Source organism: Pyrus communis, chromosome 1 (genome assembly GCF_041283825.1).
Source record: "Pyrus communis isolate YQ-2024b chromosome 1, ASM4128382v1, whole genome shotgun sequence".
NCBI classification, from domain to species: domain Eukaryota; kingdom Viridiplantae; phylum Streptophyta; class Magnoliopsida; order Rosales; family Rosaceae; genus Pyrus; species Pyrus communis.
The window spans coordinates 1,367,631-1,381,844 of record NC_142565.1 but is presented as its reverse complement, the minus strand read 5'-3'; the positions used below and the strand labels follow the sequence as shown (position 1 = coordinate 1,381,844).

General features: G+C 33.5%; 1 protein-coding gene across 3 annotated transcripts; it reads right to left on the bottom strand.

Annotated features, from left to right (window-relative positions):
• Window positions 1–3,055: 3,055 nt before the first annotated feature.
• LOC137721535 (putative trehalose-phosphate phosphatase C) lies at window positions 3,056–13,361 on the bottom strand. Of its 3 annotated transcripts, none has more exons than XM_088700729.1 (10): window positions 8,524–8,574; window positions 5,999–6,211; window positions 5,731–5,871; window positions 5,567–5,638; window positions 5,336–5,461; window positions 5,149–5,202; window positions 4,935–5,036; window positions 4,767–4,844; window positions 3,583–3,723; window positions 3,056–3,492 (listed from the first exon to the last, which is right to left on the bottom strand). In XM_088700729.1, exons 1-10 carry the CDS (start codon window positions 8,572–8,574, stop codon window positions 3,292–3,294), a joined length of 1,179 nt encoding a protein of 392 aa, XP_088556855.1. In that variant the 3' UTR covers window positions 3,056–3,291. The 3 variants fall into 3 exon arrangements, with proteins under 3 accessions (XP_088556855.1, XP_068316729.2, XP_088556821.1); XM_088700695.1 differs by lacking the exon at window positions 8,524–8,574 and adding an exon at window positions 13,235–13,361 and having other exon boundaries at window positions 3,059–3,492; XM_068460628.2 differs by lacking the exon at window positions 8,524–8,574 and having other exon boundaries at window positions 3,058–3,492; window positions 5,999–6,205.
• Between the last annotated feature and the right edge of the window lie 853 nt (window positions 13,362–14,214).

Sequence of the window (14,214 nt, the reverse complement as noted above, 5' to 3'; positions counted from 1 at the left end):
AAAAACACAAAGCTGCAAAACCTAGTTTTTTTTCACATCTGTTTTACATAAAAGTTTATCAAATACTATAATACTGATTTTTTTTCTTTCAAAAGCACTTTTACAAAAAAGTTTACCAAACAGTCTGTTGCTTTATTTCACAGCTACTTATTCTCACAGCACAGTAGAAATATTTTTTTTTTCTTTTCAAAACACGATAATACCAAATCAGCCTTTAGTATTGCTTGAATCCATTTGTGCAGTGTAGCTAGCTAGCTAGAGCACTATATCATCTTCGAGAGGACACCTGTCAAACATGCAGCAAATAGAGACCATTTATATCCATGCATTATTGTTTTGAGCAACGCAAGGAATCATTTCTTTTTTTTCGGTCGAGCAAGGAATCATTTCTAAATGTATACATTTTAGAGTACTACTAGTGCAAGTCCTATATATATTTTTATTTGATGTGTAATCTAATTAATTAATTTAGAATACGCTTACTTAACAGAAATCGAAGAACATAGAAATAAGGAAAGTAGAGAGAATTGAATTAACTAACTTCACTCCCTCCCCCCTAATTGATCTGATCCTAATTTTCAAGTATTTAATTTTAATCTTTATTTTGCGTAGGTAAACATGACCTTAGTAGTCGTTTAATAACATAGTATATGAGATTTTTGTAAGAAATTAAAGATTACATTATTCATAGATTAGCGCTTCGTCCCAATAAAATGGTGGCCAAAATATCTAGATCCTTGTCGGCAAGGTTTACAAAACTAATTAAGGTTTACAACATTAATTATATATAAGGCAAAAAAAATTAAATATGAGGAATAAGATAGCGTTATGTACATCCGCTAAGTGTATTTTATATAATTTGAATTAGAGCACGATGGAGCAATTTATGCAAATGGCTCTTCTTATTTATTTAATTTTTCGGTGGATCTGTGCTTCATTCATTTAAATAATTAAGTGGTTTTGTGCATAAGAACTCACCAAATTAATTAATATATCGAACTGGCTAGCTTGGTAGTTGGTACTGTATGCAAATACTGGATTCTGGGGATTTTGAAATTAGCTAGCAAGAAACAAACGATGGTTGATAGTGATCGATCCGTACTCTCACAAAGGTGGAGCATCAATTTTTTCCTTTATTTATTTTTTTTTAATTTTTTTTAGCATCAGTTCTTAATTCTTTCCTTAATTGTTAATTAGAAATTATTGGTATGCAGTATGACAAATAATGAAATTTATAATTATATATTTAAGAACTAATCAGCTTCTCCAGTCACAAGTGCATCAAGGCAGCAGCCACCAGCCCGCCACTAAGACATAAACTAATTATTTTATTAAGATTCAAATTTTTTATAGCCTCTTATTTTATTTATATTAATGACCATTGGTGCAAAGTGCAAAGATGAGGCCTTGTCAATTTCCATTAGTATTTTCTTTGCCTCTGTACGATTTGTATCTTTATATTTAATCAATTTCCCAAGAAAAGTTACAAAATGTGCACTTTATTTTGTCGATCTTTGTATTTAATCAATTTCTTAATTGAATAATTTTTTTTTGTCAAAATTAATTGAATAAGTTTTGGAAGAACCCTGAATCGGGTCTTCTATGAACTGTCCAACATTAATATCTAAGCATGGGATCCGCGATCCACCATTATACAAATTGCAAAAGGCTCAAATCAAAACATGTATAATTCCAAAATAATTCAACAATATTTGTCAGAAGATTTGATGACTATCTACTTGAGAGTAGTTATACATTTAAGGCAGAGTGTTGTGACATAAATTTTAGAATATGTATGATTATGTAATTTATTAGGAGATTGTATTTAAAATACTAGAAGATATTATCGCTCTATGATTGTATTATTTGCAAAGAAAAGAATCCTCTTTGGCTTACTATAAATAAAGGCATAAGACATGAGGAATAGCACACACTCAAGTCATTCTCCATTTCTCTCTCTTTGTGGCACCCCTTCAGTAAAATAGGCCACAACATTTTATCAACATGTTTCTATCACTAAACTAAGGAATAACTGAAAGTTATTCTGCTACAAACCTATTCAAAAGATTCATCTTCAAAGACATTGCTCAAAAGAGGATCTTTTTTTTTTTTTTTTTACAGGAATTAGGAGTTTGAAGTCTTTTCCCCCCTTATCTTCTTGTAAAAGAAATAAAAGCTGGTAAATGTGGTTGAGAATGTTGAGAAAGTAAACTAGAATATTGTAGATGCATATGTTTTGTGACTGAGACGGGACATGATTAATCAATTAGATTAACGTTTTGTTATAGTTATCTATTTTATAAATTTTTAAAGATTTAGACTAAATTTTTGAATTAGCCAGCCCGCTGTATCGTCACTGAAAGTTTTTGTATCCGACGTTAGTGAAACTTCATACAAAATCATGTCGAGTATAAGCCACCATAGGACTTAGTCTCCTTTCCCTAGTCATGAATCTCTCTCTCGCTCTCTGTCTCTCTCTCTCTTTTACTAGTCTTATTATTCGTTCTTATCTTCTGCTTTTGGCATGTGCGGTGAGATGTGATATATAGGATAATCCCTTTTAAGTAGGACACTATGTTTTGTAATAGTTGTTGCTAATCATGTAACCAATTTCTCATTATTTGGTCAACTTAATTCAATAATTCATTCTTTCTAATTAACAAAAAATAGAAAAGAACATGTCAACTTGTTTTATGATGAGTCAAGACCCAATATTTCCTTAAGCCTTCAAGGATTCCAAGTCACTACTAAAGCCCCCATTTAGCTGAAGGCCAAAATTAGATAAACAGTCCTCATAGTGATAAGGTAATTGGAAAATAGTTTGCGTGGTAAAAAAAAATTAGGATTTAAATCATGTAGTTTAATCCTTTAACAAATTTAATTCAAAAGTGATTTTTCTGTTAAATGTCCGTTAAATGTATAGATAAAAATGTACCATGAAAATGCTCCAATATTAACAAGTACATTCACAATATTTCATGATACATCACACACCAGACACGTTAAAAAAAAGCTGTAAATTACATACATTCACACATACATATCATATATATATATATATATATATATATATATATATATGTTAAATGCATGGGTATGGGCCAGAGTTTCACCTAAACAGACTAAAACATAGCAGTGAAACTCTATGCCTTCTCCAAAGACTAAAAGGAACCCCATTCCTTCATTTTCATCGACCGATAACTTAGCTATATATATTTGGGTTGTTAAGGCCATAACAAATACTGACCTTAATCCTAATAATATTTCTTAAATGTTTATGTACAAATCTAGTTAATTAACTGATCTAGGTAAATTTCCAGGACCCCAAATTTGAGCAAGTGACCTGCTAGAAGAAGACGCTTTTCTCCACCTTGCAAGCCGCAACAAGAAAGTTAAAACATCTGATGGATCGTGCAGGGAATAGCAAGCTTTGGTATCCTTCGGGGTTGAAGACACAATTATCGGAAACCCTAGTCCTCTACTTCGTATCATCTGCATGTATGCGCAACAAGTAGCTAGTATTAATCCACAAAACTAACTGCAAGTATGAAAATGAGTCAAACAGTACTATGTCGTACGTACCTTGAAAGCATCTTCATCAGTCCGGTCGTCCCCAATGTACAACGGGAGGACGTCACTGGAACTGCTGAATCCAAGAGTGTCAAGTATATATTCTAGGGCATGACCTTTGTTCCATTCTATGGATGGCCGTACTTCCAAGACCTGAATATATAAAGATGCACATGAAGTCATTCCGTTCACCATCCATTATTTTGGTCATTCCGTTAAAAACTCCGTTAAGTGTCCCGGAGCTCTTGGCCGGAAGTTTGGGCAATTTTCAAAGCTTCGTAACTCAATCGTTTCTTAACCAAATTCGACCCATAATATATCAAAATGAAGATAGTAAAGTGTACAACAAGATTATACCATTTGGAAGCTCAATGGTTGCCGGAGATGACCGGAAAATAGCCTGAAAGGTGACTGGTCCGTGGAAACACTGGAAAACTTGCTGGAAACTGGGTAAACTTTTAACGTTCATAACTTCTTTAATACTCAACGAAATCAAGTGATTCAACAATGAAAATCATACTTCTCAATGAGCCAAAGACAATGGTAGCTTTTTGGATGGCTAACTCACTGTGGTTTGGCCGGAAAATGGCTTGAAATGGCTAACTCAAGACCAAGACAGCCAATTTCGAGCCGTTTTTCAGCCAAAACACGGATATTTAGCCATCAAGAAAGGTACCATTCTCTTCGTCTCATCGAGAAGTATGATTTTCGTTTTTGAATCACTCGATTTCATTGAGTATTGAAGAAGTTATGAACGTTTAAAGTTTACCTAGTTTCTAGCGAGTTTTCTGGTTTTCCCCCGGACTAGTCACTTTTCAGGCTATTTTTCGACCATCTCTGGCAACCATTGGGATTCCAAATAGGTATAATCTTGTTGTGCACTTTCCTATCTTCATTTTTATATATTATGGGTCGAATTTGGTTAAGAAATGATTGAGTTACGAAACTTTGAAAATTGCACAAACTTCCGACTAAGGGCCCTGGGACACTTAACAGAGTTTTTAATGGAAGGACCAAAATGATGGATGTTGGACAATCTTAGGGATCATTTCTATTGATTTTCAGTCTTAGGTATCAAAGTGATGTGTTATGCAAATTTCAGAAACCATTTTGGTTATTTAGCCTAAAACAATATGTACGCATGTTATAACTTATTAAAAGGAAGAATTTACTTCGGAAATTTATATATACCCTACCTTTTTGCCCAAGGTGAGATGAAATTCAGGATAGTTTTGAAGTACGTACTTCACCTTTGCTTCTAATATGTCATAATCCTACAATTGTACATACATCACTTATCAAATCAATGAAGATCAAATACAGGATTCAAATGATAGAGAGCTAATTTGAATGTTCTTAATTACCTCATCCCGGACCTTGCGGAAATGAACAGAAATGCAGAATCTGTTGTCCTCTACCCTAGCACCTTCTACTTTCCTGGTTATCTCCTCTAATAGTGTTCGTATCTGCAGTTCCAATTAAAATGTACATGAAATTTCTTGTGTAAAAAACACAGGCGCATCTGAATTCTGTATGTCCAACTAAACACAAGGCACATTTAATTTCTTGTTAGCTAACCTCTTCGATTGCAGGCAGAAATCTTTTAGCAGGTTGAAAGAGAACGTCACTCTCCTGCAACGTTAATAGTACTACTGTGTTATTATTGACCAAGCCACACACACACACACACACACACACATATATTAGGGTATGCTGCGCCAGTCCATAGAACTAGAAGAACACACACTGATCAGTGATCACTGACCTTTTTATCAATGGCTGCTGTGTGGTTCTTGGCATCACAGGGATTTAGTGGCCCTGATGGGACCAATATATCCATCCCATGGCTTCCAGCATAATATACATTACTTAACTGTACAAATTCTTTTACCTGTAGAACCAAATTAAATGAGAAAAATCTTTTATGTGCAACACATTGTTTATTGATGAATATCTCAAATTTTCTTGAGATCATAATGTTAGACTTATTCATTACCTTCTCTCTACTCCTTCCACTAATTACTGCCGTTGGAAAATACTTGGCAACTTCCCGTACTGCTGCGCGCATCTGCCGGCATATGGAACATAGTCAATATCATTAGGGTGGATTGAGCCGTGTAAAGATAGGAATCTTGTTATCAAGAAAATTAAAGATTGTACCTCATCAGACATGAAGGCACGATCAGGATCATCAACAATTGGTGAAAGGGTCCCATCGTAGTCTAGGAAAACAACCACCTGCTTCCCCTTTGCTGCTTTCATCATCCAATCAAATGAGCCTAATGCAGAAGGGTGCTCGACCTAAACATATAAGCCCCCGAAAAAAAAAATTATAAAATAAAAAAGAAGAGAGATAATGAAAACAATGGTATATAGTAAGCATTGTCATAAGATCATCATCAACTCAGTCCAAATGGCTAAAACGTACCACCCATGAATTATAAGCTAAATCTGAGGAGATTGGTCCATTAGGGGTAGAAATATCATGCAAGTTTGAGGTGATTGATGCTAAGGAAAGATCGACACTGTTCTCGTCATTCTTAACTACTTTCGTGATGGGTTGCACCTTTTGCTTATTGGAAGTTGATGACCTTTGGAGTCCCATTGTCTGGTTCAGCTTCGCTGAGTTTGTCATGTTCACCTATTCTCGCACAATCCCAAACGAAAATATGATGAGGCTATATATAAGAAAGAGTGTCACACAAGTATATAAACCAAACTTTACCATTTTTAACAAGTTTATGAGGTAGAGAAAATTAAACAATTCGAAATTACAAAGAATAGATGAACTGAATTCCTTTATATGGTCTTAAAACATAGTTGTATAAGCTAAGGAAACTGAGATCCTCTTAGCTTTTCCTGGGTCCAGAACCCTTTCGCTTCTAGCAAGACAATGTTTTTCTTTTTGCCACCTATTAGGTCAAAGTCATTCGCGTTATCCTCTCCTTTTTTATTTTGACATATGACAGGACTTGAATTGAAGAGCTTCAAGTGCTCCGTTTAGCTGATGCAATTATGAGATAAAGGTTCGGGACAAAAGAGGTAGAGGAAAACTTAAGAAGATTTGGAATAAGACTTTAAGAAAAGACATGAAGTACTTGGAACTAATAGAAGACTTGACATAAAACTCAAGGCAGTGACGTTTTATAATTCATGCGGTCGATCCCACTTAATAAGATAAGACTTTGTTATCATTGGATGACAGGACCTGGCACAATCCACGGCCCATCCCGGTTTATCAAATAACCTTTTCTTGATGCAGTTTATTATCAAAAGAAGTTGTAAAGATATTAGTAAAATCCTAAGACTAAAAAGGGAACCATCTTCCCGAATATTGAAAAAAATATTATTTAGAATGTCGTTGGCGTGCTTAACTAGTTTGAAACAAATAGTTCTCATTTGAATTGCTAAACAATTAGTATGGTCATATTTTCACACGAAAAGCAAGATACGAGGATAATTAAATACGGTCAAAAACTGATTTCTTAATTAATTAGGCTAATTTGAAAGTACTTGTGTAGCTTTTACCAGGTGGTGTAGCTAATTTCAGCGTGCTAGAACAGAATGATCAAATTAAATATTAATATGCGTGTATAATTAAAAGATTAAGGTATAATTTAAAAAGATTAAGGTCGTTTCCGGTTAAAACACCTTTTTCTTTTCAAAAGGAGCTACATAATGTCATTTTCAAGTGATCGACAACATCTTTTCGTGGAGAAAACAACAACAAAACAAACAAAACAAGAACAAGGGGACCGATTTAGTGTCTGAATAATTAGATTTGGTGACACGACGTTACATGTAAAACCTAAAGGGTTTGTCCCAGGGTGAGTCATCAATCTGGCTGATTCAGATGATGACACCACATGTATATAAAACGATTTTTTTTGTAAAATATATGGTTGGTTTTTTTGAACCTACCCTAACTATCATCTTGCCTCATTCCAACTGAACTACTACCTAACTGATAGGTATCGAATCATATTATAAATTGTTAACTTATATCTGTTTCATAATAATATGACTACAGTACTAATTAGTACAGTTGTTTTCAACCAAAAAAAAAAAAAAATCTGAGAATACGCAGTGCAAATACATGATCAAAATCAAATATTCAAGGAGAACGATACAGTGTACTTTTTAGGGAAAAATTGGACGAGAATTGGCAGAATTGGGTATGTTAGCCAAGTGAAAATCCTATAAATTTAACTATGATTAATCGAGGATTCTAATATACTTTGGTGTACTATACACCATTAAAGATCCAATAACTAAAATCTAACAACTGAAAATCTCGGAACATACTAGAACTTACGTGGGCGATCGAACTAAGAAGACAACCAACGAATTCAAGAATGTTTCTTGAAAGGTTCATGGTTAGAAAGAGTAGGACACTTGTACGTACGTTGATCAGTTCATGTTTCTGAAGTCCTCTGCAATACACGTGAAACAACATCCATGCATGGTATAAGAATATCACTACTGGCTAGCTAATTAATGGAAATATAGACTCCCATGGAATTTGAGATTTTGATGAATTTTAATGGAATTATACTCCAATGGATGCTAAAAATCACATTGAAGATGATAAAAAGAAAAGTAGAAAAGAAAGGAAGATTTCTATGGTGACGAAGGGGAGTAGTGTTGGCGAGTACAAGATATATTTGGGTGATTAATTATGGCACACCAAGATCAGGTAATTAAGGAAATTGAACAAACAAACAAAAATAATATCAGGCAAGGAAATTGAAGATGATAATTCGATTGAGTTGAATTGAGATTTTAGGGCTCTCAAAACAAAGAATAAATAAATTGGCCATGAGGAGAAGATAGGAAAATCGCTGATTACTAGTCGTCTTCCTTCCTTGAAGAGAAACAATAAAAAAATTTGACCATACAGCGAAGATAGAAGAATTGAAAAAAATGAAGTCTGTATATTTCTGGGCGTGTTACCTTTACATGTCTGCTTAGAAGAAGAGTCTGTTCATATCCAAGCCATCTCATATATTGTAGGGGGAGGAATCACGATGAATTTTAGAGGCATAACCTTAAAGGTATGATTTGTGAAGGCTTTTGGTATTTATATGTTTCATTCTAGAATCCACTAAAACCCAGATTTTGAAACATTTTAAAAAACTCAAGATTGAATATCACCAAATTTTGACATACTCAATTAAATCAAGATTAAAAACCAACAGTGTTTGACAATCGCATTTAAAATCTTAATTAAATACACTTGAATTTCAAAATCTTTTAAAATCGATTAGAATCTCAATTGGATACACCCCCTGTCACACCCGGATCGGAGGTTAGTGACAAAATTAACCCCCGCTCAGTGCGTAGATAAAATAAAAATGTTGAAGTAAAGGTGAAAAAAAATAAAATCTTCTTATACATATAATCCCAAAACCTTACAATTGTACAAAAATGAAATAAAACCTTAAGTCCCAGTCTAACACAAACTCAGCTCGCCTAGTCCATATATTGCTAAATAACTCATCTATAAGATAAAAGGGTGATGAGTGAGCAACAACTACCGCCGGCCAGTGAATAAAATATGCAATATGTCAATCAAGCAATGCAGTTTTACACACTCTAAAAATTAAAGTACTTATATAAAATCACATACCACATAATTTCATCACATACCACATAATTTCATCACATCATTCCTGTACATGTTCATTATACCCTTCATCAAATATAACTCACCAAGTGACCCTTAATGGTTTTTTTTTGCCCTGATGTCTCCGTGTACAGTTTACATTTATACCTAAGATCATAAAGCAACAAAAAGTTCTCATGCTCCCTAAACAATCCACTAATCAGATATATAATAACTCTGAAAGGAATTTTCCAAAATAAACATGCTTGACTTGAAAATAGAGAAAATTCCATGATATAGCTCATGGTTTTTACATGTATCATAACTAAGAAGTTTTAGAACACATTACATAAACCACTTACCTCAATCGATAGCTAGAACCTTGACAAGCCTATGACACCTAAACTCTCTTACTTTCTTTTCTACACGTGACACTCTAAATGCATGCACTGCATGATGCCTTACTTTTTACTATGGAAAAGCAATGGGGGCAGAGAGCTCCCTATTTATAGCGATAGGAGGTCGCTGCAACCGTAGTGGCCAAGTTTACTTATAATCATATAAATGTGTGGATGGACATATAGGAAGCAAATATATTATATAAGGAACACAATAATAGCTCTTTCAAAATAATAATAATTAAACAAATATTTTCAAAATACGAATTCTTACAACCCCTAAATTATTAGGAGGGCCCGGCATGATCGATGTTTTCCTTCGTCTTCCTACTACTAATGCTGCAACTGAATTAACTAATACAAGATCAATCAGGGAACATACTTTATTCGTTTTTTTGTTTATTAAAGTTCTTCAGCTGACTCAAAACCCACTTGATCAATAATCAACTGACTTGAACAAACCAAATACAATTATTTGAATATGCAAAATAAAAAAGGTCTTTGATAAAATAACATAGGGTTATAGCCTTGTAGTGGGCTTCACTCATGGCCATGTAGGATATTTAACAAATTTTATTGATGGAATTGACGAAATCTTGCAAAGTGAAGTGAAAATTGAGTTTAAAAAGTTAAGTATAATATTTAAATTTCAGAAAGCAATATGAAATTAGTGTTGAGTTCTAGGGGCATACGAACATTAAGCCTTAAAACAAATTTTCATTAAACATTTATGAAAAGCAAACAAGTCACGTAATGTTTTTACGATTAAATAAGGGTGATGGACATAATTGATATGCCATACTAATAAGATATATTAATTAAAAGTAAAACAAATTCAAGTGTTATAAACGAAGTTAAATGATAATTCTACGTGATTGTGTTCTGAACATAACGAAAATGTACTCCCAAACTGCCGTGGGACACACGTGTATCCAAATAAGCAACAATTGACCACTCCTAATTAATGTTCAACTGACATGGCCCTTTAAGTTTCAGAAAATTACATATAAATTGTTTTTTAAAAGAGGGTTTGAACCCTTGACTTTTCCTAACCTAAAGTTCAAATGTTGGAAATATGGGGAAAGCCATGGATGCAAATATATATATATATATATATATGTATAGAACAACTTTAACGTGTCGACTGGATCGACAAGCTTTGTACGTTTTGGTTGTATCCAGAGGATCAGGATCCTTTTCTAAGTAAATGGTAAGGATCCTCCTGATTAGGTCCATCGGATCGTTCAAATTTTATCCAACGGCTACAATTATTATAATTTTTAGAGGAACTCTCTGTTTGTAGCTGTTAGATAAAATTTGAACGGTCCGATAAGCTTGGTCAGGAGGACCCCCACCATTTGCTTAGGAGAGGATTCTGATCCGTATACAGAGGCCACGTCTAAAACAAAGATTGGAGAAGAGAAAATGGCAGCTGTAGTATTCAGAATTTAGAACCAGACATGTCGAATAGGACGAACTGTCCAAGTCACAATGAAACTACCAGGAAGTGAAATGAAAGTGCTGTAAATAATATTAGCAGCTAATTAGACGACAACACTAGTGTTCTTGTGGAATAATATTTCTGTATTTAAAAAGTGAAAAGCTGGTCAGTTCAGATGACTTTGTGTGCGACGCTTTTCGTGTAGGTCATATGATGTGCGTTTCTTCGTTTTGTACTGAGGAAAAGAAACCTAATAATGGGACTTGTATGTTTAAATATTCAAACATTGAAACTAGAACATATGAGAACTTATAGGAAGCTTCACTGGTTCTAATTTAAGAGTTGAATTCTTTATACAATTAATTGACAATAAAAATAATAGTTTCAAGAAGCAAAACTTTATATGAAGCACACATGCAAAGTGTTAATTTTTCTACCTGGCATTCTCACTTTCAATAATTTACAGATGAAGTACCGACCAAACCTTATTCTGTTGTGAAATACGTAGACCAGACCTTTCAAAGTATGTTTGAAAGAGAAAAGAGAGGACTTCAAAGAAAAAAAGAAAAAGCAAGCACTTAGGACCCCACATAAACAAATCTTGACAAAGTGGAAAAACTAATCATGTTGTTAACATCAAAATAATTTTCTCACCTATTTTTTACGAGCATTAAATTGAATAAATTAAGGATTAAAATTAAATATAAATATATAAAAAACTAAAAATAATGTGTGAAAATTACTTTCCTTGTTAGTATACCTAAAAACTCATTACTATCTTCTCAACATTTAGGAATGTAGTCACTCGAGCCTCCATTAACATTACTCAAATTAAACATTCTTTCACACCCGAATTCTCTTGAGAACCCCTCAATTATGAATAAGGTTCTAAAAATTCTAGAAAACTGGGCTAATACTCTATCTTTTCCAGAATAATTTCCACAAAAAATCTTCCAAGATAATTCATCTATGAAAGATGCAATAAATATAAAATAGAAAAAACATAAAACAAATTATGCTTGTTCTAAATTTCCAACGGTTCTGGGTATACTAGCAAATCGAACAAGCTAGCTAACAAAGTCAAGATACAAATAATACAAGCAAGCATTTGTTTATGTAAACAAACAATAACACAAGCAATCAATTGTTTATGCAAATAATCTACTAATATATAAATCTAATTCAAAGACACATTTTGACACACGTCTGTCGATCTTTACTTCAAATTTCATCTCTGCCAAATATAATTATGAGAAACATTTGTTGGACATATTCGTAATGTATTTCAATGATTCAAACATCTATCTTTTATGTTTTACCTCAAACATTATATCTTCCAAAAATCATCCAATTCCTAAATCATATATGAGTATTGAATTAAATTTAATGTTTTTTGTAGAATCCTATTCGTCTATTTTATTTATTAAAAATGAATGACTTAATGATTTTATATTTGTCTAACTTTTTGTAAGGATGATTTATTAATGATGTATTAAAATATAGACGGTTCACTGGAATACATAACAAAGTAGACCCTAAAAATAGGTGTTAAAATGTGGGTAAAAAATGTGTTGTCCCGGATCCTAATCTATATGTATACATATATAACACAAAAAAAATACTAATATTATATCATATTAAAACTTTAAAATAAAGGGAAAATACCAGAGAGATGTTGTGGCCATATTGCCAGCAAATCTTTAATTTTGCGTCCTAGAAATCTTTAAAAAAAATAAAAAAATAAACAAAATTTATGATCTATTTTAAAATTGGAGGTCAAACGAATAATTGATTAGGACCGTAATACAATTAAATTGATTAGGAGGTGAAGGTCAGACGAAACGACCACCAACCGCTTTCTTGTTCGACCGCTGAGTTCTCCATTAAAAAAAACCGTAAAAACCGAAAACTTTGACTTTTAAATAAATAATTGAGCAAAAAAAATAAATTCAAAGCTTCTACAGACAAAAAGAATATTAAATCAACGAGTAAATTGTTCAAACACCAATTTGAATTACAACATTCTACGAGACCAAAACATACACGAAACAATATAAATAATAAATTTGATAACAAAATTTTGTAAGTTTCATAGTTTAGTTGGTTAACGGTATTTAAATTTGCACTCAGGTCTTCAGTTTTGATTTTCTTTTCGTAATAAAAAGGCGAGAACATAATAATGAAATCAAAGTACGGGAATGTAAGCAAAGAAAGACTCACCTAATGAAATCTTCGTTGCCTAGAGCTTGTAGTTTCCTAGCCTAGCGAGTAAGGAGCACGACGGAGGTGAAGAAATAAAAGGAGTTTTCAGAGAGAGAGAGAGAAAAAAAAAAAGAGGGGGGGGGGGGGGGGGTACCTCGCGAGTAAGGAGCAGGATGCAGGTGAAAAAATAAAAGGAGTTTTCACAGAGAGAGAGAGAGAGAAAGGGGGTGGGGAAAGAGAGAGAGGGAGGCTGAGAGAGGTTCAATGTGAGAGAGGGGGAGGAGGGGGAGGATGAAAGGAGAGATGAGGAAAGCGGGGAGGGGGTTTTATTTATAGAGGGAGAGAAGAGGGCGGGGGAGGGGAAGGAGGAGGAGGAGAAGGGAGGGTTTATTTGTAAGGACAAAAGGAGACGTGGATGTATGCCACATGACATACATATATGGGTTCAGTCTTGCATTGCATTACAACTTCCTCCAACAACAAAATTTACCACAACCCCACTTTTTTATTCGAGGGATTCTTCTAATTTATTGGACTTTAATCAATTAACTGCATACAAAGAGAAATACTAAGGATACTCTCTTGAAAGTGAGATTCTCTAGGGATTCTTTGTTGCTAATGTTTTTTTTGCAACAATATTTTATAATACTGACACGAGAATTGATGCTAAACTGTAAGGTAACAGAAAATTCATGAGAAGTCTTGTAACATTTCTCTACACAAAAATAGGCGCAAGGTACTTTTCATATTTCCCTAAATCATTTGAGATACATTAGTTAAATTTATAATATGGGAATTGAGACTTGAATGAGACTGCAGAGCACCGACTTCTCAATATTATAGCACATGGAATAATATACCACGTGGCTAATGTTCCTGATCCTTATAAAAAAATTCGAGAGAAATAATGAGAGCTATTAACCTAGTCGCATGTACAGCTATATACATACACAAACAAAGTATAATACCGTAATCTTCTTTTTTGGTATGTAATTAAA